This window comes from Heloderma suspectum, chromosome 4, assembly GCF_057233095.1.
Source record: "Heloderma suspectum isolate Gila_16-S chromosome 4, 16-S_ref, whole genome shotgun sequence".
Classification (NCBI taxonomy): domain Eukaryota; kingdom Metazoa; phylum Chordata; class Lepidosauria; order Squamata; family Helodermatidae; genus Heloderma; species Heloderma suspectum.
In genome coordinates this window covers 272,401,350-272,425,418 of record NC_139461.1, presented here as the reverse complement: position 1 = coordinate 272,425,418, position 24,069 = coordinate 272,401,350, and the positions used below count along the sequence as shown (strand labels likewise).

The window sequence follows — 24,069 nt, the reverse complement described above, 5'->3', positions numbered from 1 at the left end:
CTCTCCCTCCCTCCCCCTCCCTCTCCATCCCCTTCCCTCCCTCCCCCTCTCCCTCCCTCCCTCCCCCTCCCTCTCTCTCCCTCCCCCCTCTCCCTCCAGCTCCCTCCCTCCCCCTCCCTCTCCATCCCCTTCCCTTCTTCCCTCCCTCCCCCTCCCTCTCTCTCCCTCCCCCCCTCTCCCTCCAGCTCCCTCCCTCCCTCTCCCTCCAACTCTCTCCCTCCAACTCTCTCCCTCCCTCTCCCTCTCCCTCTCCCTCCCTCTCTCTCTCTCTCTCTCTCTCACACACACACACACACACACACACACACATCTTCCACCCTGGCAGCTGCAAACCCATTAGGGCTTTGGAACTGGCAGTTCCTCCACTGCAGATTCTCCTTCTACTACCCCCATAGGATTTATCTGATACTGTTCACATTGTAACTTCAGAAGCTGTTACTAGCCTACTGCAGATTTATACATGGTTCCGGTGCAATTTAACAAATTATGTGTTCCCCTGGTTTACTGGGTAGAGTTAAAAAAAGAAAGGAACAGTTTGTGTATATCCTGTTCTCTGTTACAGAATTGTTACATCATTCCCTGTAATAACAAGCAAAATTAATAGGTCAAGTGCCTATCAATTTAAGAGCAAAATGGAGCCACCCAAACTTGAGGTGGTGATTTCTACATACTCAAGGCTCCCTGAGCACACTGAATTATAGGTTTGTAAATTAAAAGAGATGTTTTAAGAACAAAACAAAAATGACCCGGTAACCTTTTATAACCTGCAGAATGTTGAGGGCATAGAAATAGGAAAATTCCAGGAAAAGCATAGTAGCTGTGTATACTAGAATTATTCAACTTATTGGTCCGGTTCACACATAACAACTACGCATGGCCTGACCTAACCACTCATCTGCTTCCTCCTTGAGAAACAACCCAGGAATGTTCCTAGGTTATTTGCTGTGACATCCAAACATGGCACTGTGGGTTGTTGAGGGAGAAACCACCCAGAGTTTTAACCCATAGACTGTTAGTTGTTTCTCCCTCAACAAGCCAGAATGCCAGTTTTGGACATCATGGTGAATAACCCAGGAACACGGGGCATTCCTAGGTTCTGCAAAACAGAAGCAAGCAGGCAGGAGCCCCCATGCAGTCATGACTAATCCATGGTTTAAACAACCCATGGGAGTTGTTAACCCAGCAACAAACCATGGGTGAACTGCTGGGTTGTTTAGCCCCTAAACAACCCAGCGGTCTGGGTTCGGACAGCACGCTCAGCAACTTATGGAGGAGCCCAGCCTGGGTCGCTGAGTAAAAGTGGAAGTGGAGGATGCACTGCAGGCAGCATGTCTGCTCTCTCCCACTTGTCCCCAACAGCCCATGGGTTGTTTAAACCATGGGCTGTCATTGCATGTGAACATTGCATTGCAAAGTCTTGAAAACAACCATCTGGCCTGTCACTGGACACACAAGATAGGAACTATTTTTCTGGCTACCTCTTTTTCTGGGCACCATTGTCCCACCCTTGAATCACAGCTATGCTAAAATCCTGTTTTCTGTGGGCAGCACTCACACTCATTTCAGGGGAGCGCATGGGAAAGGTGATCTAAACTTTAAATTCTAAGAGAATCTGAGGTTGGGCAGAGTCTAGAGACTTGCAGTGTCTGTGGCTGAGGGCAGTTCAGCCAGAGGATGTTGAAGGTGTTAGTTTGGTGGGGGGAGGGAAAATGGTCAGGTGAGAGGGAACCATTGATAGCATCCTGGAAGTGAGCATTGGTGCCATGGGGTTGGGGGTAGGTGCCATGAGATTTAAAAACTCTTCCCCTCCTGCCAGGGCCTGTGTATACACTGTAGCACCTTGCTGCAAGACCCCACTTTGCAATGCACTACTATGCATCAAGCAGGAGATTTGTGAACTGCAGCAAATCAAAACCATGTGTTAATACGGATCAACGAAGATACATGAGAACACCATTGTGATTATGGTAGTTCATTAGCTTTCTCAGCGTAAAATCCCATCGCTTTTTCCCCCTCAACTCTTTCCTCTGTTGCCCCAAAATAGAATCTCACTCATGACCAAATTCTTACCTTTCTGCATGCGGACCACACCACATGTACTCCACACAGGACGCCATGCAGTGACTGCCATACAAACAGGCAGGAAATCTGGAGTGAAAGGGATGTGCCTAGGCACAGAGATCTGATGTGCTTATCACATCTGTCCTAAGAGGACCTCCATGCAGAACTGCTTTAGACTTCTGTATCTGTACTTACTTAAGTGTTCTGAAGAGTCACCTTGTTGCTTTGAGAACAAAGGAGATTTTGGGACAGGTTATGGGCCAGTTCCTGCATTACTACTTTTCATATTGGGATTAATAGCAGCCATTCATCCAGTGTTGTGCCTGCATTTTTATGAACGTTTTGGGATAAGTAGCATGTGAAGCCCTTGTGTGGTTATCTCATCACTTTGCCCAACAAGGAATGGTTTAGGAACAGTGTTGCAAAGAAAATGGCTTAGGTGCACACAGATCATTTACAGTTTGAAGTGGAACAACTGATCAGTGAGATTAATTTGGAAACACAAACGCCAACTTCAAATTTATTTTGGTTTGGCAGGTACCTAGTGGTAGAAACACTGAGCTCTTTGAGAACAGTGTTTTGTTCTTGTATGTATTTTACTGATGCATTGGGCTTATCTGTATCTGACAATTATCCTCGTCCCACTGCCAGCCCCTACACTGCAGCCTATTTAAGGCTGCCTGTGATTCAACCGAGTACTCTGGGGATTTGAGGAAAGGAACTATCTGTATTGGCGGCGGCTGCTGCAAATGCTTACTCTTGGGAGGGCAAAGCATGATCCTCTTTTTAAGTAATTTGGGGTGGGATTGCCATTTTGGCCCTACAGAATTGTTATTGTTTTGTAATGAGAAGAAAATGTCAATCCATTTATCCACAAGTCAACAGCCTTGCATATGATCTTGCATATCAAAATATAATACAATGACAATAATGAAGGGGTGCAGTACACCCAAAGGTTTCTCAAATTGCATATGCCAGTTGCATCCAGAACATACATGTGAATTACCACGACAGAGAGATTCAGTCTTTTCAGCATGAACTTAAAAACTATCTGCAGTTCTAATCTTGAATGCTAATTCTAAATTGTAGTGGTTACATGTAATAGAAACGACAACATCTTAGTTTTCTCATTCAAATTTTCTTTTCTGCAGAACCCCAATTCCAATCCCAGGCCCACAGCACAGGACCTCGCCGGTTTCTGGGATCTCTTACAATTGTCCATCGAAGACATCAGCATGAAATTTGATGAGCTGTACCACCTAAAGGCCAATGGCTGGCAATTGACGGAGACACCGGAGAAGAAGGTAAGCATGGAAAACTTTATAGAAACCAAACTCCTGTGGTGCAAGTTCAGGCAGAACATGTTTTTCTGTAATAAATAATAATAATAACAACAACAACAACGATGATACATTTTCTAATTCCATGAGAAATTATGGAATTTCTTGGGTCTGGGTTAGGCAAGACAGCCAGATCCAAGCCTTACTAGGAAGTAATACCTGTTAATATTTCTAGTGGAATTTACTTCTGAGTAAGTATGCGTCATATATTTTATTTCTATATCGCCCCATAGCCAAAGCTGTCTGGGCAGTTCACAAAAATTAAAAACCATTAAAATACATTATATAAAATATAAAACCATTCGCGTAATGCCATAGAACAAACATCACACACAACAACAAATATATATGTATGTATGTATCTCTAAACTGCTTGATCACAGTGATGTTTTATGTATTTCTTAATTTTAATGATTAAGATTTATTTAATGCAGTGCTTCCAGGGTGGCTTGTAAAAACAAGATAAAATACAAAAATCAAAATAGAATATCATCATTTACAGCATGTTAAAACAAGAATACATTAAAAAGTCAGAAATAAAAATGTCTGTGCATGGTACTGAAAATATAAGAATGCTGGCGCCAGGCAAAAATCTCTGGAGGGGGAATGAAATGAGGCACCCCAACCGAGGAAGCCCTCTCTCTGCTCGCCATCTGCCTCCCCTTAGATGGCAGGGGCACTTGGAGGAGAGCTTCCAAAGGGTGACCTCAGTACATGAGAGCAAGCATTCTTTCAGGTGCTTGGATCCCAAGCCATATAGGGCTTTAAAGGTAGGCACAAGGACTTTTTAAGTTGCACTCTGAAACAGACTAGTAACTAGTGAAGTTCTTTGAGCACCAGCATATGCTCCAAATGACCAGCCACAATTAGTAACCTAACAGCTGCATTCTAAACCAACTGCAGTTTCTGAACAGTCTTCAGAGACAGCCCCATATACGTAATAGTTAATCAGTTCTAGTACTTCTGCCCTTATATATCACCTGCAGTCTGTAAAACACTGGCACTGGTGCATCCCACCAGGGAACATTCATTGCTTGTTTATGATACTGTTCTACTCCCCCCTTTCTCCCAGTGCCTAGTCACTAGTTCAGTGATCCCCACCCCTCTTTTGAAATCCTTTTTGTTTGCCCAACAGTTCCCAGGGTTACCCAAATCCATCTCCCAAGATGCTCTGAGCAACTGGAAGTAACATCACTACTGCAGACAAAACTGCGTCAGTCTGTCAGTTCTTAATAATGTCGCATAAGTTGTTAATGTAAAGTATAGGTTCCATTAGCAGTTTGCAAAATTCAAATTAGTCCCTGGGTTAGTTGCTCCTGGTTGTAAACCATAATCAGAAGCTGATTTATGTGTTCCCTGGGTATTCTATTAGAAGCACAGATTTGTAGGAGTGCAATTCCAATTTTAGAACTAGCAAAGGGAGAAGAAAATGGAAAGTGCTTCAGAGTTTTAACCATGTTGAATTTTATTAGAAAACTGATAAATGGATATATAGACATATATATGTACACACACATCCCTCTGTGTGTGTGTGTGTGTGTGTGTGTATTTGTTTATTTATTTATTTTTAAGTGGCTGGCTCCTGCTCAAATCTCCCTCCGCATTTGCCCCTGTTTTAATTCTGATCTGCCCTCCTACCACCGTACAGAATGGATGAGATCAAGTTCCCGAACCTGGAGCCCTGCAGATGTTTTGGGCTACAACTCCCAGAACTCCTGACCATTGGCCACGCTGACCAGAACTGAGGGGAGTTGACGTCCACAACATCTGGAGGCCACCCGCTTGAGGAAGGCTGGACTAGATATATATCTGATGCTTGTGAATGATGGCGATTGATGCCATCTTACTTTTGAATGATGTGTCCTGAGCCCCATCCTAGTTCCCCAAATTTGTGAGTAAAGGGGAACTTGTTTTTATGAATTTTAGTGATTTACATCTTCATAGTGCTTGAAAAAATAAAAATTGGTATAGCATAAATTTTATTGTAGAAATGTTTTGAGGTGACTTACCACATTTTTTAAAAAGTAAGCCCCATAGTGGTCGTGTGCTGAATAACAATTAAAACATTTTTGGTGCAGAACTCTGATAACAAACATGGGCTGTTTGTAAACTGAAGCAGAGGGAAGCAAATCTGTGTGCAGTTCTTTGAGAGTTTTATTCTTGTTTCTCTAAAGGAAGAGAAGAAAGCCCCCCCTCCTGTCCCAAAGAAGCCAGCCAAACCGAAATCCCAGCTAAACCGGGACAAGGCCTCTGACTCGGTGGATAAACAGCGCCAGGAAGCCCGCAAGCGCCTCATGGCGGCCAAGCGTGCAGCCTCAGTCCGGCAGAACTCGGCCACTGAGAGCGCGGACAGCATTGAAATCTACGTTCCTGAGGCACAGACCCGTCTTTGAGCAAGGGGAAGAGGAAGAAAACACTCTTTTTCACATCATTAAAAAGGAGGAAAAAAAGGTTCACTAAATTTAGTGTGATTTATTTGGTCTAGAGACACAGAGCCAACCTTACAAAGGGCTCCCCATTTGGCTTTCTCTCCGTCTCCTTTTTTTTTCCCTTCCCCCTCTCTCCAGCTTTAAATAATGAAGATTTTAAAAGAAAACACCCTTCCTGGTTCCATCGTTTGGTTTTTCTCCCCCCCCACCCCCACATCCCCTCTCACACTGGCCGTGGTGTGGCAGAACAGACTCTTGGAAACACAGTCCTTTAGACTTGGAACTGCAACCTTTTTACTTGTTCAATCTAAGGAGAATTAGTAGCTTGTTTACATGAAACGGACAAAAATTGAAAAGAAAAAAAAGCCTTGGGCACTTGCCATGCTGCGCTTTTTTTCTCCTCACTGTATTCTTTCTGTCCTCCCCTCCACACACTGTCTTTCTCTTTCCCTACCCTTCTTGTATTCCTGCTTCTTGTTTTCTCCTGTTCTATAGTTCTTAACTTCTCTTTCTTTTTCACCCTTTCTCTGCATGGCGTTGTTTACTGTGTTAGAAGTAAACTCTTCCACAGAGCTCCAGAAGAAAACACCTGTTCAGTGTGTACTGTTGTTGCACTCTGCTAGTGAGCAGCCTTTTTGTTTAATTATGTATTGTTTTTCCTTTCTAGGTGGGTTGGGAGTGGGAGGCCAGGGCTGGGGTGGGGGAAGCAGCAGGGCTTTGGGGGTTCATATATCTCGTAGTTTAATGATGTAAAAGGAGGGCAAGATCTGTGGGATGTAAACGGAGTGGTATGTTAACACAGCCTGGAAGCAAACATGTGCAATAAGATAAGTGTTGTAGCCTGCACACACCCACGAATGGTGCTGCAAAAGAAGGATTTCCCATACAGAATGCCCAGTCAGAAATATGGCAGGGTGGGGATTCACATGTTGCCCCACACACATTTCTGTTCTTTTTCCTGCAATTTCCCCATTGCAATAGTTTGTGTGAGGTTTATGTGTGCAAGGCTCAGTCAATAAGAAAGCAGCTGCTACACAAGGGAGGGAGGGAACCTGTATCCAAGTGGTGTGTATTATTAGTCCACTCTACGGTAGAGGATAATGGCTTTTGTACCGAAAAAAAGAGGAGGTAGCTGACGGAGGGTTGGCAATTTGCTGGCCTGCCTGTATGTATGTGTACATATGCACATATACACTTAGTAGGATCTGTATATTTAACACGTACACACACATACCCATTCACACATGCACGCATTCAGATGGTGTCTTCAAAAAGCACCTCAGTGAGGGTGGGTGTATGTATAGCATATATTTTTACATGTACTATAGCTAGATGTGTGTAAAAGTGTGTGCAAAAATATATACCCTGCGTATTATTGGATTCCATTCTCCCATCCTGCCCCCTTGTGTCCCATGTTCTTTGGGGAAGCAGTCATTCAATATCACTTCGACCCTCCTCTCTCTCCTCCCTCATTTTGGCTAATTTTGTGGAGCCAGGAGTCAAATAGCCAATTCCAAGTTCCTCCTCTGCCTGTCACTCTGTACCCCCCTCCCCCAGTGTGCATTTCTCTCAAAGCTGTGCTCCTGTGTACCAGTGTGGAGGAGGATGGAAGCTGTTCTGTGGATGGCTTCTGGTGGCCAAAATCCCAAAGGAATTTTATACTGGTGTGTTAGTAATTTAAGGAGATGATAGAAAATGCTACAACCTAATCATGTCAATGAATGCTGTTTATGATGTCTATGCATAGAGGGTGTTAGAGTCTCCACTGGCCCACCTAATGGGCAACTTTGTAACCTGTGAAAGCCTGGCCATATAGAATACGGTTTCAAATCAAGCTTGATTTATTCCCCTCTTTTCCTTCCCCTCCCCCCTCCCCAAATGTCTTTACAATGATGGTAGGGGGTGCTTGACTGACTTTTGAACCAAATGGCTGACCTTCACAGTTCTTCATATTAAAAACTGAAACATTTGGAATGTGACCTGTTTTACTCACGTTTCCAAAGGCAGCAATCCCGGTAATTAGTTGGGTAGTTTCTTGATAGACCCAGTTGCTGCTGAGTGTCTTTTAGCTTCTGTATTTCCACTTACTCAATGTGATTAAATCTGTGTAAATCCAGTTAAATTGGTTTATAGATTGCAGCCTAGATGACCTATCACTTCCCCTGCCTCAATGCTGCTTCACACATTGCATAATGGCAAACAAGTGTTTGCCTCCATGTGTATACACGGAGGAGGAGGACATGACCAGTCCCTGCTCTCTGGCATGTATACCTACATGATACATGTATTTACCATGATGATCCTTTTACATCTTAGGTGTATTTACAAGGCGTTCTATGTGTACACTTAGAAGGTGTGTGAAGTGGCTTCAGTCAGTCTGTTACAATAAGAACAGTAAGGGTACTGGGTTCTAAAAGGTCACTGTGAAGGAAGTTGGGTCATGAGTACAAAGAGATCTCTCTTCAGAGTATCTCCAGCCATGCTAACCATAGCTGGGAAACAAGTGTGGGCTGTCATATCTGGATGGAGGGGTGAGATTAAAGCAAAAGCAGTTGGCTAGTTTTAAAAGCAACTGCACATCAATAGAACGTCACCGCAATGTATAGCTCTGTGCTTTCCCCCTTTAAAAAAATCTAATATATTTGGAAGAAACTGCAGGACAGCATTGAAAGCTGTTTACCTGGTCATCACTTGCATGAAATGACACAGTAGCCTAAATATGGTGTCCATATTCCAGTGGCTGGAATTCAGGTGGATCAGTGCTACTGACAATTGCCTTTTGCTTTGGTCAACCTCCCAGATCTACAGGAAAGTTCTTCACAGAGTCCAAGAAATGACTTCCATGTACAAATTAGTTTTATTGGTGACAAGGTAGCAAATGACCTAGCTGTCTTGCAGAATCAAGAGTTCACCATCGTTTCTGTCCCCTCCATAATGCAAACCTTATATCCAGGGATGAAACAAACGCCTTCTAGACTCTCAAATCTCTACAGTCTCTGTAAGGAGCACAAACAAAGTGGTCCGGTAGGCACAAAAAATGTCTTTCTAAAATATATATATATCCAAAGGGCTGTGAACCTACTAAATTTCTTTTGTGCCTGTGGGTCCTGAATGTTATGGGATAGATTCAATTGAGTTTAAAAACGTCTGCATGGGTGTAATAGAGATAACAGCCAGCTTCTACCCTCTACTTGAATCAGTTGGGGCTTGTCCTGATCAGGGATTTTGTTTGTTTGTTTAATCTGTTTCAGATATTCTTAAAACTGGTCAAGTCTAATTTTTCCCCATGCAATTCCAAGACAAAAAGGGGAATGGTAGTAAGGCTAGGAAGAATCAGCAAAGGTGCAATCCTATGCATGTTCAGACAGAAACATTTTTTCTTTTTCTTTTTTTCTTTCTAAACACACACAGGGTTGCATCCTTAATCAGTTCGTCCTTTGTAGCAATTGTACTGGGGAAAAACTGGCATTTGTGTTCTTCCTCTCCCTACCTTATTCAGCTGTTGTTATCCTGGTTTTAATGTTTTCCAAGTGACAATCTAAAGAGAGCCATCACAGAAGTGGCTCTGAAAAGCCCGTTTGGTGAAACTGCGCTCCATGAATGATTCTGTAGTCTGTTTAGCTAATAGTTGTGTGGATTTAAAACAAGTGTACATAGTGCTTTGATAACCTGGTTTTTTTTCCAACCATGAAGACGGAAAGGTGATATTTTCCCCATGGTGATTTAGCCTACTTCTCTTAGTATTATGGCGGGGGGGGGGGGAAACAACAATTCTAGGCCCATGATTGTTAACTTTGTGACAATATTTTAAAAAGAAAATGAAAGGTTTGTACCTAGACCCATGGCCCAACATTTTGTAACGTGAAACTTGCTGCCATTGTAAACTACAGTAAAACAAACAAATGGTGCCTCTTTGGTGCCCTTATGCCTCTGTCTCTTGCAGTTTGTGATCTTTACTCTATGAACTCCCAATTTCTAGAACAGGCAACGAGATATAAATGTAAAGTGGGTGGGATGGGGAAATCACATTTCTAAAACAACCAAGAGTTTTAGTTAGATTAGGAAATGGATTTTTTGTCACCCATGAGGGCATGACCAAATCGGTCATTAATAAAATAAAATAAAACACAAGCAAACTTTGTCAGAGCATTTTATTAACTCATATCCATTGACTGCATGACAATCTAGCAAGACTTGACTATTTTTCTGTCCTTGAACAAGAGACTGAGTTGCACACCCACAACCTCCTCGGACACAATCAAAAGTTAATACCATAACTTCTCAATTATGTTAGTGGCTGAAAGTTACACTTCCAATGACACATGTGGTAGATGTATATCTTCTATATTTTTCTTATTGTGTCTGGATATGGTTCATTCACAAACAGTGACAAGATATGTCTTGTCACTCTGCTTTGACTCTTACCTGGATGCATACAAGGTATGGTCCAGCTGAGATTGTTGTGGAAATTCTTCCTCTCCTTTTCAGTTTAGTGCTAAATCAAACACAGGATAACAGGTATCTTGGACTTGTTGTGGAGGGGAGGGTGTGTTGCTGCTCCTCCAGCACCATTCTCTGTCAGGTGAGCCTTGAATGATTTGAAATTCTGTTTTTGCAAGAGTTTTACAGTATCTTTTTTCTCACCTGGTTGTAGAGCACTCTGGCTTTGACTGATTAAGCTAACCAATTTAGGCTTAATACATTGAAAATCCCACCCTAGAGAAGAGGGTCAGGTCTGACACGCACCTAGTCCTCCCCAGGTTTCATAATTCTGCATTGAATAATTTCCTGCCAGTCTCCGATTTTCCATGCTTGGGCAAGATGGTGGAGTGTGTGGTGGCTTCTCAGCAATTGAGTTTTTCTGGAGGAGATGGATTATCTAGATGCATTTCAGGCCTGGTTATGGGACAGAAACTACTAGTTGCCTTGATGGACGATCTACCCCATGAACTGGAGAAAAGGAGCGTGTTCCTATTGGTTCTGCCGGACCTCTTGGCAGCTTTTAATACCATCAGCCAAGGTATCTTTCTGAGACATCTGTCTGATATGGGACTGAGAGGCACTGTTATATGGTGGCCCTTGTCCTGTGTTGTACCTCAGAGTTCCATCTTACCCCTCATACTATTTAATATATGCATGAAACCACTGGGAGAGGTTTTCCAGAGTTTTGGGGTTTGGTGCCACCAGTATGCAGATGACACCCAACTCTCCTTTCTGTCAAACTCTGAGAAAGCTGTTCTAGTTCTAAATCTGTGTTTGATGTTGGTAATGGACTGGATAAGGGCAAACAAACTGAAGCATAATCCAGCCAAGGGAGAAGTGCTTTTGGTCAGTAAAAAGGCAGATCAGGGAATAGGGATTCAACCTGTGCTGGATGGGGTTACACACCCGCTGAAGACTCAGGCTCTCAGTTTGGGTGTACTCCTGGACTTGGCCCTGAACCTCGATGCCCAGGTTTTGGTGGTGGCCAAGAATGCATTTCCACAGCTGAGGCTAATGCACCAATTAATTGTGCCTATTCCTAGAGATGTCTTATCCTGGCCACAGTCATGCATGCCTTAGTTACATTGTATTTGGACTACTGTAACTTGCTCTCCATGGGCTGTCTTTGAAAACTCTTTGGAAACTGCAGCTGGACCAGAATGCTGTGGCCAGACTGTTGACCAGGGCTGGATACAAGGAGCACATGACTCCCTTGCTACAACAGCTTCACTGAATACTGGTCTGTTTCCAGGCACAATTCAAAGTCCTAGTCATGACCTATAAAGCCCTATTCAGTTTAGGACCAGGCGACTTGAAAGGCCACCTTCTCCTGTACAAGCCTGCCCTCCTTTGTGGGAGCCCTTCCCTTGGTATCACCACCATCAGAGGCTTGTTCGGTAGGGATGCAAAAGACGCCCTTCTCAGTGGCTGCTGTCAGGCTTTGGAACTCCCTGCCAAGGGAGGCTAGCTTGGTTCCTTCTCTGCTGTCCTTCAGCCAGCAGGGAAATATGTTTTTATCCAAGCAGGCCTTTGGCCTGTAGGCTGGTCTGTTGGGTTGGGTGCTGTTTTAATTCTTTTACTGCTGCATTTTAATTGTTTTAATGTATTTGTTTTATTTTAAATTTTGGTTTTTATTATTGATAGCCACCTTGAGCACCATTTCTGAGATGGAAAGGTGGGGTTTAAATCAAATAAATTGTATCATATTCCACAGTTGGGGGCTCTCCATCACAAGCTGCAGAGATGACTAGAAGTGTGACAGCACACCCACTCCCCAAAACTGCCATTCCGAGGCCGGTGTCTGTACGAGGAAAATTATTGCTGCATAATATAGCCTCCATTTTGTTTTGGGTTTTCCCCCTTGTTTAGGGTGGGGGTAGAGCTAGGGCACCAGTTTCTCAGCTTAATGTTTGACGTACGAAAATCGGAAGAAAACACTGTGGTTAGATGTGTAAATCAGCCTGGGGAGCCCGTAGCTCTGTAGCTGTTGGACTACAACTCCCATCAGCCCCAAGCATATGTTGGCTGGGGCTGATGGAAGTTGGAGTCCAAACAGCTGGATCGTTGCATCTCCTTCCCTGTTGTAGATGGGACTGCAATGAGCCCATTTTGGTTTCTGCAAAAGTTCATGAGAATTCCCTATCTGTGGAAAGGGGGATGGCCTAGTAAGTTTTCAGCCAGTCGTTTGTCAATATTCCCTCTGGAGGAAAGGCAAGGGGGATTTTTTTCTGCTCCTGACTTACTGCCTCCCTCAACCTACAGCAAACAGTTGGGTGATGTGTGCAGCCAGTACTCTGCTCCGAACTATGTTGAGTTACATTTAACAGAAATGCAGACAGGCAGGCCTCTGTGGCATGAGCTGTGAGATTCCCTGCCTAGAAAGGCCTGGTTTGTCCCTTCTTCCCATCATAGCTTTTCACCACCTTCTGAAGACCTTTTTATTCTGACAGGCCTTGGGTCTGCCAAGAAGCTGCTTGCTTTGATGCCACCTGGAATCTTTGTTTCTGAGGGGATCTGGGGGGCCAGGCAGATAAAATTTCCAGTGGTGGGCCTGGGGCTTCTGTGCCCTACATGGATCCTTACCTTTCCCCATAATTAAATTATGTGAATAATTGTGGAAAAACTGGAATCCTATACATGTCACCTCAGAAGAAAGACCCACTGAATTAAATGGGGCTTCTTTGCAGGGAAGTGGGTATAGGATTGCAGCTGCAATTATGCAAAAGAAGAAAAATGATGTGAATGTGTACAGTTTGCATTATTTATATCAGTGGATCTGAGCTTTTCAATGAAGTTTTATTTGCCCAGCTACAGAATTTTCTCCTGTGTAGAGGAGACACAGCCCTCTGTGGAAGCATGGAATTAGGCCTGCTTTCTCTCAGCAGAGCTTTGAATTTTTTACGGTATAGAAATGATGAAAGGAGGTTGCACAGCCCTTTTGTCCCTTTCAGTTGGGAGTTAGGGGCCCAGGAGCCAATGTACTCAAGAATGTTTACAATCCCCTCTTCCACTTAAAAACACATGCCACAAACATATTTTGTCTTTAAAAGAAAATTAGTAAAAGTTTTATAAATATTGTACCTCTGCTGTGCCAGTTGCTTAGCTATGCACTTGTTTGGCAGTTATTGCACTACAACAACAACAAATATTTTATTATTAATTTATTGCATTTCTATCCCACCTTTTTTCCTCTTGTAAGGAATCCAAGGCAGCTTACATTATCCTCCTCCTCTCCATTTTATCCTCACAACAACCCTGTGAGGTAAGTTGGGCTGAGAGTCTGCAACTGGTCCAAAGTCACGCAGTGAGCTTCCATGGCCGAGTAGGGAGTAGAGCCCGGATCTCCCAGCTCCCAGTCCAACACTCTTGCCACTACACCACACTGGCTCTCCGTATTTTCTCTAAATGCTTCAGTTGAGTTGCAGCCCAAAAGTCACATCTAAGCTTTGGTGTTCAACCCTGGAAGCCTTTCTCATAATGTTTGAGAGTTTGGATAGTGGGGAGAGAATACCACATTGCAGGTGCTCAGAGATGCTTTCTTTCATAGCTACGCTGCACAGTTCTACAAGGCACTTCGCACTGACAATGCTTCCACCGTGTGCAAGTGCATGCTGGGAGGTACCCCATCTTTCTCAGAGATGTCTTACCTTTTTGAGTGTACTTCCATCTGTGCCCTTAGGCTTAGAGCAGGGGCAGGCAACCTTTTGCCTTCCATATGTTTGGGACTACAGCTCCCATCAGCCCCAGCTAGCCATGGCCAATGGTCAGGAATTATGGAAGTTGTCCTACAGATGATTTGGACTACACCAGGTTCCCTTCTCCTGGCATATACCACTATGCTAGTTCAATGTGCTTCTGAGACTTCTTTCGGAATAGTCAATCACCCGTGCGGACGTGTTTTTTTAGTTAACTTTCTATGCTACTGTTCCAATCATATCCTACCTTTCCGCAGTACACCCTACAGGCTAAGGGAGCAATCCTATGGCTGCTAGACAGCAGTGAGATGGCCATAGGATATGCTGTTTTCTGGGAACCAACCTCAGAGCCCACACTCCAAGGTTAGCTCTCAGACAACCGAACTCCCCCTACTTGCCCCACCCTCCGCGCTTGCAAGGGGAGGGCAGAGCGGCTGGAAGGGGGCGTGGCTGGGGGCATCCCGGGGCGGGGAGATCCTAACTGCCTGTACAACGCATCCTTTGTGCTGTACAGCAGCCACCTTCCCCGCTCCGTGCTCCTGCAGCTAGACAGCTGCAATCGGCTGTCTAGCCAAAAAAGCAGGGCAGGAGAAGCGTGGAGGGAATGACCGTAACATACCCTATCTATAACTTGGACTAAAAATCCACGCATTTTCTAAAACAACACATTGTCCAAATCAGCAGCAGCTGGATGCTCAAGTGATCTGTCATTAAAAGCACTTTCACGGCACACTATATGTGGCCTACTTTTGAAACATCATCTGTAGTTGCTCTGCTTCTGTCACTGCAGGTTCCCATTTTTTCCTCTGCTAGTTTACTTTACTCATTTGATAATCCAAAAAGAAGGCAAATTGTTTTCAGAGTAATCCATTACCCATTGTTCTTCAGATATGATACATTCTGCTGTATTTATGGCTATCGACTAGCGTATTGCTCTGATAGAATCCTCTCTCCATGATGGTGGCATTGAATATAGAAAACAGGCAGCTGTAGGGGTACCTGTGTGTGTGTTACATTTGCACATGTATATATAGGCACTAGATGCTATTGCAGAGGAAGAGAAGGGCCAGAGCCAAAGATCGTGATGCCTGCTCCAATTGAGATTCAGCATCATATTAACTGTATGCATCCCACGTTCATAAAGGAGCAGGTCCATTTGGACCTTATGGCCAGATGTAGCCCTGCCTCAGTAACTATGCATTGTCACTTTAGGTACCATCCAGCTACAAGGCTAAGCCAAATAGGAGTTTGTTTTGGGGTGGGGTCGCAGAAACACTTTGTCCCCTATGCAAAAGGGTCTTCCACTTCAGATGTCTTTAAGCGCTCAATTGCTTCTATACTGAACAGGCTCAGAAGACCTTCACGTGCAGGAGATTACAACCTGAATTGTAATCTCCCTACCTAAATTCTTTAAAGCAGATAAGTCAAATAAGTTAATAAGTCCCATTAGAGCAGACATTCACCTGCCTGTGGATGTCTGTTCTTGTATATAGGAGGGCACTGACCTTGGGTAAGGTCCTATCTCCGGGGAACAGGCATGCCTGTCAGTAAACCATTTCCTGGGAGGTGGGGCTTCCTCCAGCTTAGCAGGATGTTAAAACACGCTAAGATGCCCACACAGGAATTACACATTTGGCCAAATATTTACAGGGAACATGCTAAGAGGCAGAGCATATCCAACTTAAAAAACAAAGCAAAAATCAACAGACACAAATTAAGGTGAAATCAGCAATAGAGAAAAAAATGTACTACCTGGAGAGGACATGCAAGACAATCTTTCACAACCTTCCCCAACTTGATGACCTCCAAATGTTTTGGACTTCAGCTCCCATCAGCCCCAGCCAGCATGGCCAGGCATACTGGAAGCTGCTGTTGAAAACATCTGGATACCAGGTTCAGGAAGGCTGATCTAGCCCCTCTTGAAGAAGCAGCAACTCCACTCTAACTCAAGTCTCATTTTTCCGGAATTACTACACCACAGGAGGAAGGCCTTCCATATGGTGTTATGGGATTTACTTGGAGCCAGAATGATCGACAGCCTGTGAATAGTAGTACTTGCCTTTCAACTGCAAGTGTCAGTGCAAGTGTCCAGGAGGTTATCTTCATGGTTGTCCAATCTAACAGATATGTTGATCAGACACCTGAGAGAAATAAGAATCAAGTCTGCCTCCTGCTCTCTAATTACTTTTTGACCCTCCTGGAGATTAGAGAAATGGAAGGTTTAGAGTGGACAACTTGTGGTCCTCCAGATGTTACTTCCACCAGTCCTAGCCAGCATAGCCAGTGATAAGAGATGATGGGAGTGGTAGGCCAAAACATCTGGAGGACCACAAATTCCCCATCCCTGCTTTAAAACATCCACAGGATTGAATTTATGTAGCCCATTTCTGAACCTTGCTGCTTGCACTAGCAATTGGGAGATCAACTCATAGCTTCGTGAACTTGACAGCTAGCTGTTGAGACACATTTTGGGTCACCATCCACTCTGGCCGCTCTGCGACTGCCCTACTCAACCAGTCTGCTTGCATATGACCTTTTCAGATGTTCAGCTGCGATGGTCACCAAATGTTTCTCTACCCATTAAAGCAAACTGAAGTCTTCCATCAATGCTTGAAAACTATGGGGGGGGGGGCAGGAAGACTTTAGCTGCTGGCTACAAGGTTAAGAAGTTCTCAGACATGGATGTTTACTTTGAGATCATCCTGTCCTACCTGCAAATGGAGAAGAGAAGCATAGAGGGAGTTGGAAAAGCTGGCTGTGAAAGGCAATGTTTTTTCCTTCTCCTACCAAAGTAGTCAGCAGGAGGTCCAGTCTCACAGAAATTAGGCTTCAGTCATACCTTCCCCATCTGTGGAAGCAGGACCTTAACCCAAAGTCAGTGGGCTCCTGCCTGCAAGGGGGGAAGGTTTCCTGGTGAAACTATTTTAGTTGAGCAATTGATAGGACTGTGAGAAGCACTCCAGAGCAGCCTTCTCCAATCTGGTACCTGACTTCAACTCCCAACATTCCTCCACAAATGGAGGGCACCCGGTTAGACAAGACTGTTCCATCATTTTATTGTCTGTAGGCATTCATCTCATGAATCAGCCTTCCTAACCCAGTGCCCTCCAACTCCTATCAGCCACAGCCAGCAATGCTAGGAATTGCAGTCTAAAACATTTGGAGAGTACCAGGTTCAGGAAGGCTGTCATAAATTATATACGGTACCTACAATGGTCAATTGGGGGGGGGGGTGGACAAGCTGCATGAGGGTCCTCAAACATGCCATAGCCAGGTACTTTGGGGTTCATTGCCTGGCTTGCAATACTAGGGACAGCAAGGCATCTCTTCTCTGCCCACCCACTCTGGACCAAGAGAACTGGAGATTCTCATGGTAATGGAGGTGGCGGGTTCCACAATATTCCAGTCAGGAAAAAGCAGCCACCTGCCCCCCCCCACCCCCACCAGGGATAAGCAGGAAACAGTCCAATATTTCCTCTGCCAACTGGCAACAGCTCTCAGCAGCGAAGAACAGCAGCATGTCTCCCCGGCAGAGAGATAAACAGCACTGTATGGGCAAAGAAGGGGAAAATCAGAAGACACTGCTTCTGGGAACATCAGTAGTGGAGGCAAGGAGAAGACACAAGAAACTGATTTGAGAGCTAGGTCCTGGTGCTACATTGGCAGCCTATACAGAAGGAAGCAGTAAGAGTACCACTCGTTGTGCACTTCTTCGGGGGGGGGGGGAGTACTTTGTGTAGCCACAGAGCCTCCTCCACTGAGGATGAGAAAGTGACCACTGCCCCCAAGTTCACCACCTCTATTGTCTCCTGGAGAAATGCAAGTGTAGCATACACTTGTACGTATAGCAGCCTTCCTCAACCTAGTGCCCTCCAGATGTGCAACTGCCAGGATTCACAGCCGGCATGGCCATACTGCTAGGCGTTGAGGACCAATACATCTCAACGGCACCAGTTTGAAGGCAGCTGCTATCAGCCATTTGTCAAAATTTCCCCCGTGCTGTAGGCATTTTAAATCTGTCGAGTAGCTTATTAAGCAAAAAGGAAACAGTGTTAAAATGAAGATATACTGACACTTTGCTTACTAGAATCACTGGAAATTCTAGTGTTGTTTTTTTGAAAAATTTTATTGTAACTGATTCAAACGCTAATCTCAGTGCTCACACACAACACTCATCTCTGACTAGGTATGGTGTATTTAAAAAAAAAAACTTTATTGATTAAAAAATTCCAAAAGGTATTTACAGTAGTTATTTTGCTCCATAAACTTCAGGCAAAAGAATATTCTCTCTTTTAAATTTCCCATCCCATCTAAAACAAGGTCTCCACATCATTAGGACAAACAAGATACAGCAGTGTAGCCCCTGCACCAGCAACAGCAGTGCATTGTGGGAATTGAATTGTTTAACTTCCTTCTGCTATGTACAGTCCCAGATCTGCTTTGGCGCCTCTTGCAGCGCTCGAAAAGGAGGATGTTCTCGGCTTTATTTACTGGAGGCATGATCCTAATCACACTGGTCCTAATTCAATGAAAGGCGGTGATGTGTGTCCCACTGAAGTCAAGGAGGCTTAACATGGGAAAACTAGCCAGAAATCAATTTAAGTGGGGTTCAGCTGGATGTGAGCCATTGCTGCTCCTTGGAAGTGGCCAACTGGTTTCAGAGGCACACATTGAAATGATACACAGTTCTTCTCCATCAGTCTTCCCCAACATGGTGCCCTCCAGTGGACTTCAACTCCCATCAGCCCCAGCCAGCATGGCCAATAGTCAGGAATCCTGGGAGTTGTAGTCCAACACAGCTGGAAGGCACCAGTTTGGGGAAAGGTGTTCTAGGTAATCCAAAAGCAGCAAGATAAAATCTTGCTTCCACACTCTGCAAAACAGAGAGGTGTGCTTTTGAAACGAAGTTTGAGGAGGCATGCAGTCACCATCCAGAAACCAAAGAAGATGGAAACAACCAAGAGGCGCACAAAACTGAACGGAAATAATCAAAATCACCCACAAAAACATCAAAGAACCCAAAAAAGCTTAAGATGTTTCAAGGCAGCTCTGTGGGCTTTTAGGCAGAGAAATAAGCACCATTTGGTGATTATTTGTAAGGCTTTGGATTGATTCATCACAACAGCAGCTCTCTAGGCACAATTCACTACCTCCCATGTGGCATCAATTAAGGATCGAGAGCATCAACAACAGGGAAACTGGGCAATGGCGTGTCCAGCAGCAATTACAAGTTGCACCAATCTTAGCGCCGAGTCCATATTTTGCAGGGAAGGGGAAGGAGAGAAGGCACTCGCAGCATTTTATCGAACAAACAAAAAGTCCTGCCCTTCTGGTTCCAGTTCTGCAACACACTTGCTGCTTGCTGTCCTCATAAATCCTCCCATTAAATCAACACCAGGTTTGTACCCCTGGTTCAAAAAGGAAAGAAAAAAATCTGAAAAGTTGCATTCTGCTGGGCTTTATCTTTACTATTCATGCAACATAATAATTAGGCTAACACCCTCTAAAATTAGTGTTTCTCAAGATAGATATATAGGTGTATATAATAGATCGCTATTTAACTTACATTTACAGTGAAACAGCACTATTCAAAAAACAGGCGGATGTTCATATCACCCAGGGTATTCCATGTTTTGCAAGCTCCTGGTCTCAGGACAAAAGGGGGTATACCTCAATGAAAGATGCATGTTCTAAGTGATCAACATGCAACCCACCCCCACCCACGCCCAAGCTTCCCTCCACCTAAATCCAAGGCATATACCCTTTCTCTAATATGGGATACTGGACTACTGCTGGGTTCAAAATTCTATCAAGGCTGCAGATACATGGGACACGTCAAATCACACAGGGAGGCAATATTAAGATGACGTGTAGCTGTAGCCTACAGAAGAGGTTGCAATTCACCATGGAAGACCCTGCTTTGTTGGACTTCCCTTCCTGGCCACCAGAGGGCACCCTTGCTCCATCAGCAAAGGAGGAACTACATTCAGCATGATGAAAGCAAGGATACCAACAACAACAAAAACCCACTGAAGTCAGGATGCGATTTTGTATAGGTAGTTTTGTCAGCGCATCCTTAAAGACGCCTTAAGATTTCCAGAGGCGGCCAGAGTTACAATTCACGATCAGACTTTTTTTTTTTAAGGGGGTTGTTTTAAAGCAACTTCACAGTCAAGAATCTTGTTACGTTTCTTATTACTCTCCACCTCCCCAAATGCCCTCTGCTGATTTTGGTTAGCATTCTGCCAACATACTCCTCTCCCTGTTCTATGATTACATTTGTACAGGAGAAACACCAGGAAAGAGGAGGCAGAAGAATGGATGACATCACCAAAACCAGGCAAATTTCTGCCAGCACCTAAAATAACAGTGATAAAAAGAGCTCAACAGCACCATAGATTTTTGTGTTTTTTTACTGGCACCAGTATTCTGCAGAGTGGTGGTTGATTGTCCCCCACCACCACCACCCCAGTGGAAAGAAGAATGCCACCAACATTAACATTTCCAGTTAATCTGTCAGCCAAAGGGGATTCCCACCAGATGTGATGAAAGGACCAGCCACTCATCACACCATACCAAGGCTACATTAAGAAATGCTACAGTAAAGACCAAGAAAATGTTTCTGAAAATAACCAAAAACTCTCCCATCAGGAAGTTCTGGGGGGAATCACCCTTTTTAGTGGGTTACTAGGAAAGAAAGAAAAGGTACTTGTTTTTTATCATCTTTCTCCATTACATATCCAACCATTTTCCTGTTCTCTCCCATAATGTCAGCAGGTTCTGAAGGGGGGGGGGGCTGAGAGAGACAGGATCCTCTGCTTAAGTCCTCCACAGCAACAACAACAACAAAAACAGTCACAGTAATAAAAATGTCAACCAGCAACCATATTCTCTGAGAGCAAGTCAGGCCTTCCTCTCTTTCTCCTGGCCCTTTCAAGGGCAGCTTGTGCCCAATTCAGACCCGCCCCCTCCCTGGGCAGAGAGTGTCCTTCCATGCGCCTTAAAGAGGGAGGATGCCGAGGGGTTCCAAAGGGAGATGCTAACCAATGGAGGGTGGGGTGTGCCCTCCTCGGGGGGGGGGGATGTTTTGAGGAAAGGCAGGCGGCTTGCTTCCAAGGTGACCTGCAGCGTCAAGCTGCTGGTTGAGAGGAAGCCGTGTCACAGCGCTAACGTCTGGTCGGAGGGCCCCTCGCAGCAGGGGCCAACAAGAAAACTAACCCTGGAAGGAAAGAAAGGAGAGGCTCCGAGAGGCGCGAGAGGTGGCGGCAGCAGCAAGCTACTTCGCTTTCCTGGAGAGGGCAGGTGCCGGGGGCTCTCTCTGTGGCGACGGAGGCAGCTGCCCACCCAGCCTCTGCGAGTCAAGCTCCGCAGCCCTTTGCAGGGCCACTTCCACCAGCAGCTGGAAGCTGCTGAAGTCCTCGCCAAAGAGCTCTGGAGGGGTGGGTGGGGGCGTGTTGAAGAGGCCACTCGTGGGGCTGGCCGCCTCTGCCCTGGACAGGAGAGCCAGGGTGCTGCCCGTCGTGCTCAGCGGTGGCTGCTTGGGGTGAGGCTCCAGCTCGACCCGCGGAAAGGCCGGCCGGCCTTCCAGCTCGCTCGTCATCACAGTCACATTCCCAGCTAGAGGCCGTGCGGCGTGGCAGACCATGGGGGGGCACACCGACATGGACAGCACCTTGGAGGCGGTGGCGGTAGCAGCAGGAGGCACCATCAAGAGTCCGGAGCTGGCGGCTGCTCCACGGGGCAGCGCCACGTCACCAGCTTTGGCGCCTCGGCGGGAGATGGTGAACTGGTTGGGGTCCTTGCCGTCCTTTAGCAGCATGTCAGGTAGGAGCCTGCGCCTGGCGTTGATAAACCAGTTGCAGATCTGGAAGAGAAACACGCAGGGGAGGCTTGGTTACATACATCTAAACAAGCAACAAGAACATGTGGCGTGCGATATGTCGTGTTGTTAGTCTTGTACACCACCTAGAGTGGCCAGGTAGCTGGCCAGATGGGTGGCTAATAAATCTAATAACTAAAATAAAACACTGGCCATAGGCCCAAGAGCAAGGGTGAGCAGAAAGTAGATCTCCAGCTGTTTTGGACTTCAACTCCCAGCATTCTTGACTGTTGGCCATGCTGTTTTTTGGAGATTCTGGGAGTGGAAGCCCCAAGCATGTGCCAGCCTGCCCATCCCTGCCCTAGGGAGCGAAGTTCAAATCATATCCAGCTGTGGGGGTGGGGCGGCCTTGGAGAAGGTCACCATCTCTTACCCTCCATTTCCTGCCTTTAAAATGGGAGACAAAATCACGAGCTGTGCAGAGAAGTTGCAGTAAATAAATAAGGGAAGGAAAGGATTCAGCACACTAAAAGTTGAAGAGTAAGGATTAAAAAAAAAAAAAAAACGGGGGAAGGGGACCAAAAGAGAGCAGCAGAAGAAAAAAGCGAAGTCCTCAATAGCTATTTATTACATTTATATCACACCCTTCCTCCAAAGAACTGTGAGCAGCGTACATGGTACTTTCTTCTCCAGGTTATAGCCTCACAACAATCCTTTGAGGTAGGTCAGGGTGAGAGACAGTGACTGGCCCAAGGTCACCCAATGAACTTCATGACTTAGTGAGAATTTGAACCCTGCTCTCTCTGCTCCTAAGGAGAAACTACATATTACATCTTTTTCTTTATTCAGAAGTAAGTGCAGAGGACCCAATCCGTGTGTACATGGGGGGAGTGTTAGGAAGCTCTAACGCTCCCCCTCCCACACACACACACACACTGCAGCCATGAACCAGATTAGACCTCATATGCCTGCAATTTGCATTGCCAAAAAATGAGAGATTGAAATAGATGGATCCTTGTTTGGCCATTCAAATTACAGGTGCCCCAATCCAGATTGGGACCGGAGCAGGCAGAAAAGGTTGAAGTCTCCCTAGCCCCCATGCCAGAGGCCTAATCCAGGTTGAGCCCCTCACACTAGCTGCTACCTGTATCTTTGAAGTGATGCGTGCTTCAACTCCTAGACCAAGCTTCTTAATCATTACAGCATGCTGGTCTAACAACATCCCATTCCTTGGTGCTTATTTTTATTTTTGCTTAGAAAGTCTGGGCTCTACAAATACATGCACAGAATCACTTAACATTTAACCTCTACTTCTTCATACATGTTATCAACTTATATGTCTGCACAGTCAGTTTTACCATCTCCAACTAATGCTCAGCACTAGTTCATCAGTATTTTCTCTTATCCATGAACACTGGATTTCATTTCAGATTCCCATTTATCAAGTGGCAACTTACTATTGTATGCACATACCCACATGCTTGATCAGCTTGTCTGTATCATCCTGCCAAGGGACAAGGAGAATCCCACCACTCTCCTTTTTCCTAATCTGGCATGATTAACACGATTTTCCTCACCCCATGGCAGGACAATACAGCAGAACAGCTCTTCTGAGTAGTTACGTAGATACTGTGGTGAGTTACCACTTGGCAAATAGTCTTCCAGGTTCTTCCATTTTCTCCCCTCTCTCCCTGGCCCCCATTTTCAAAAAACGCAGTTTTCAAGGCCCCTTCAAAAAGTTGCAAAGAAAATTAAAATGCCCCATTTTCAAAAGAAGAATACACATGAAATATAATTCCAACAGTTATAAATACAGGGTGCAACAATAACAAGAGCATTCAAGTCTACTTTGCACCCAGACAATGCTCCAGCAACAATGCCAGGGCTTTCCATTTCGGGAACAAGATCAACTGTCTTACGATGACATTTTGCAAAGGAAACGTAAGAAAGTCACTTCGGAAGCGCTGGATGAACTTAACGGCAGGGAATAGGTTTTGTAGCATGGTAAGACAGAACACAACTGTGGCTTCCACCAGTAAAAAGAGGAGGCCAATATTTCACTCTCTCCTCCCCACCCACCCTCTCCTGGCATCCCTGACACCTGCTTTTACTTCTGAGAGGCCAGGAGAATACAACGATTCACTTGTCACCTGAATTTCTATTTTCCAGTGTTACAAGCTGAGATCTGCCCAGCCAGCACAGGGTAAAGCACAGAAGATTTCTTCCAAGATTCCAAGCATGCC

General features: G+C 45.0%; 2 protein-coding genes across 9 annotated transcripts in view; one reads left to right on the top strand and one right to left on the bottom strand.

Annotated features, from left to right (window-relative positions):
- Nucleotides 1-9,939, top strand: part of DLGAP4 (DLG associated protein 4) — a 69,597-nt gene extending 59,658 nt beyond the window's left edge. For all 7 annotated transcript variants that reach the window (XM_084853900.1, XM_084853901.1, XM_084853897.1 and 4 more), the window contains 2 exons: nucleotides 3,213-3,365; nucleotides 5,576-9,939. In XM_084853900.1, coding sequence (XP_084710026.1) covers nucleotides 3,213-3,365; nucleotides 5,576-5,794 — 372 coding nt within the window. In that variant the 3' untranslated portion in view covers nucleotides 5,795-9,939. The remainder of the gene's footprint in view (nucleotides 1-3,212; nucleotides 3,366-5,575) is intronic.
- Nucleotides 9,940-18,198: 8,259 nt separating this feature from the next.
- TGIF2 (TGFB induced factor homeobox 2) overlaps nucleotides 18,199-24,069 on the bottom strand; it is a 29,039-nt gene continuing 23,168 nt past the window's right edge. Inside the window, exon 3 of one of the 2 annotated variants that reach the window (XM_084853903.1) lies at nucleotides 18,199-21,871. In XM_084853903.1, coding sequence (XP_084710029.1) covers nucleotides 21,284-21,871 — 588 coding nt within the window. In that variant the 3' untranslated portion in view covers nucleotides 18,199-21,283. The remainder of the gene's footprint in view (nucleotides 21,872-24,069) is intronic. The other variant, XM_084853904.1, reaches the window with a different exon arrangement.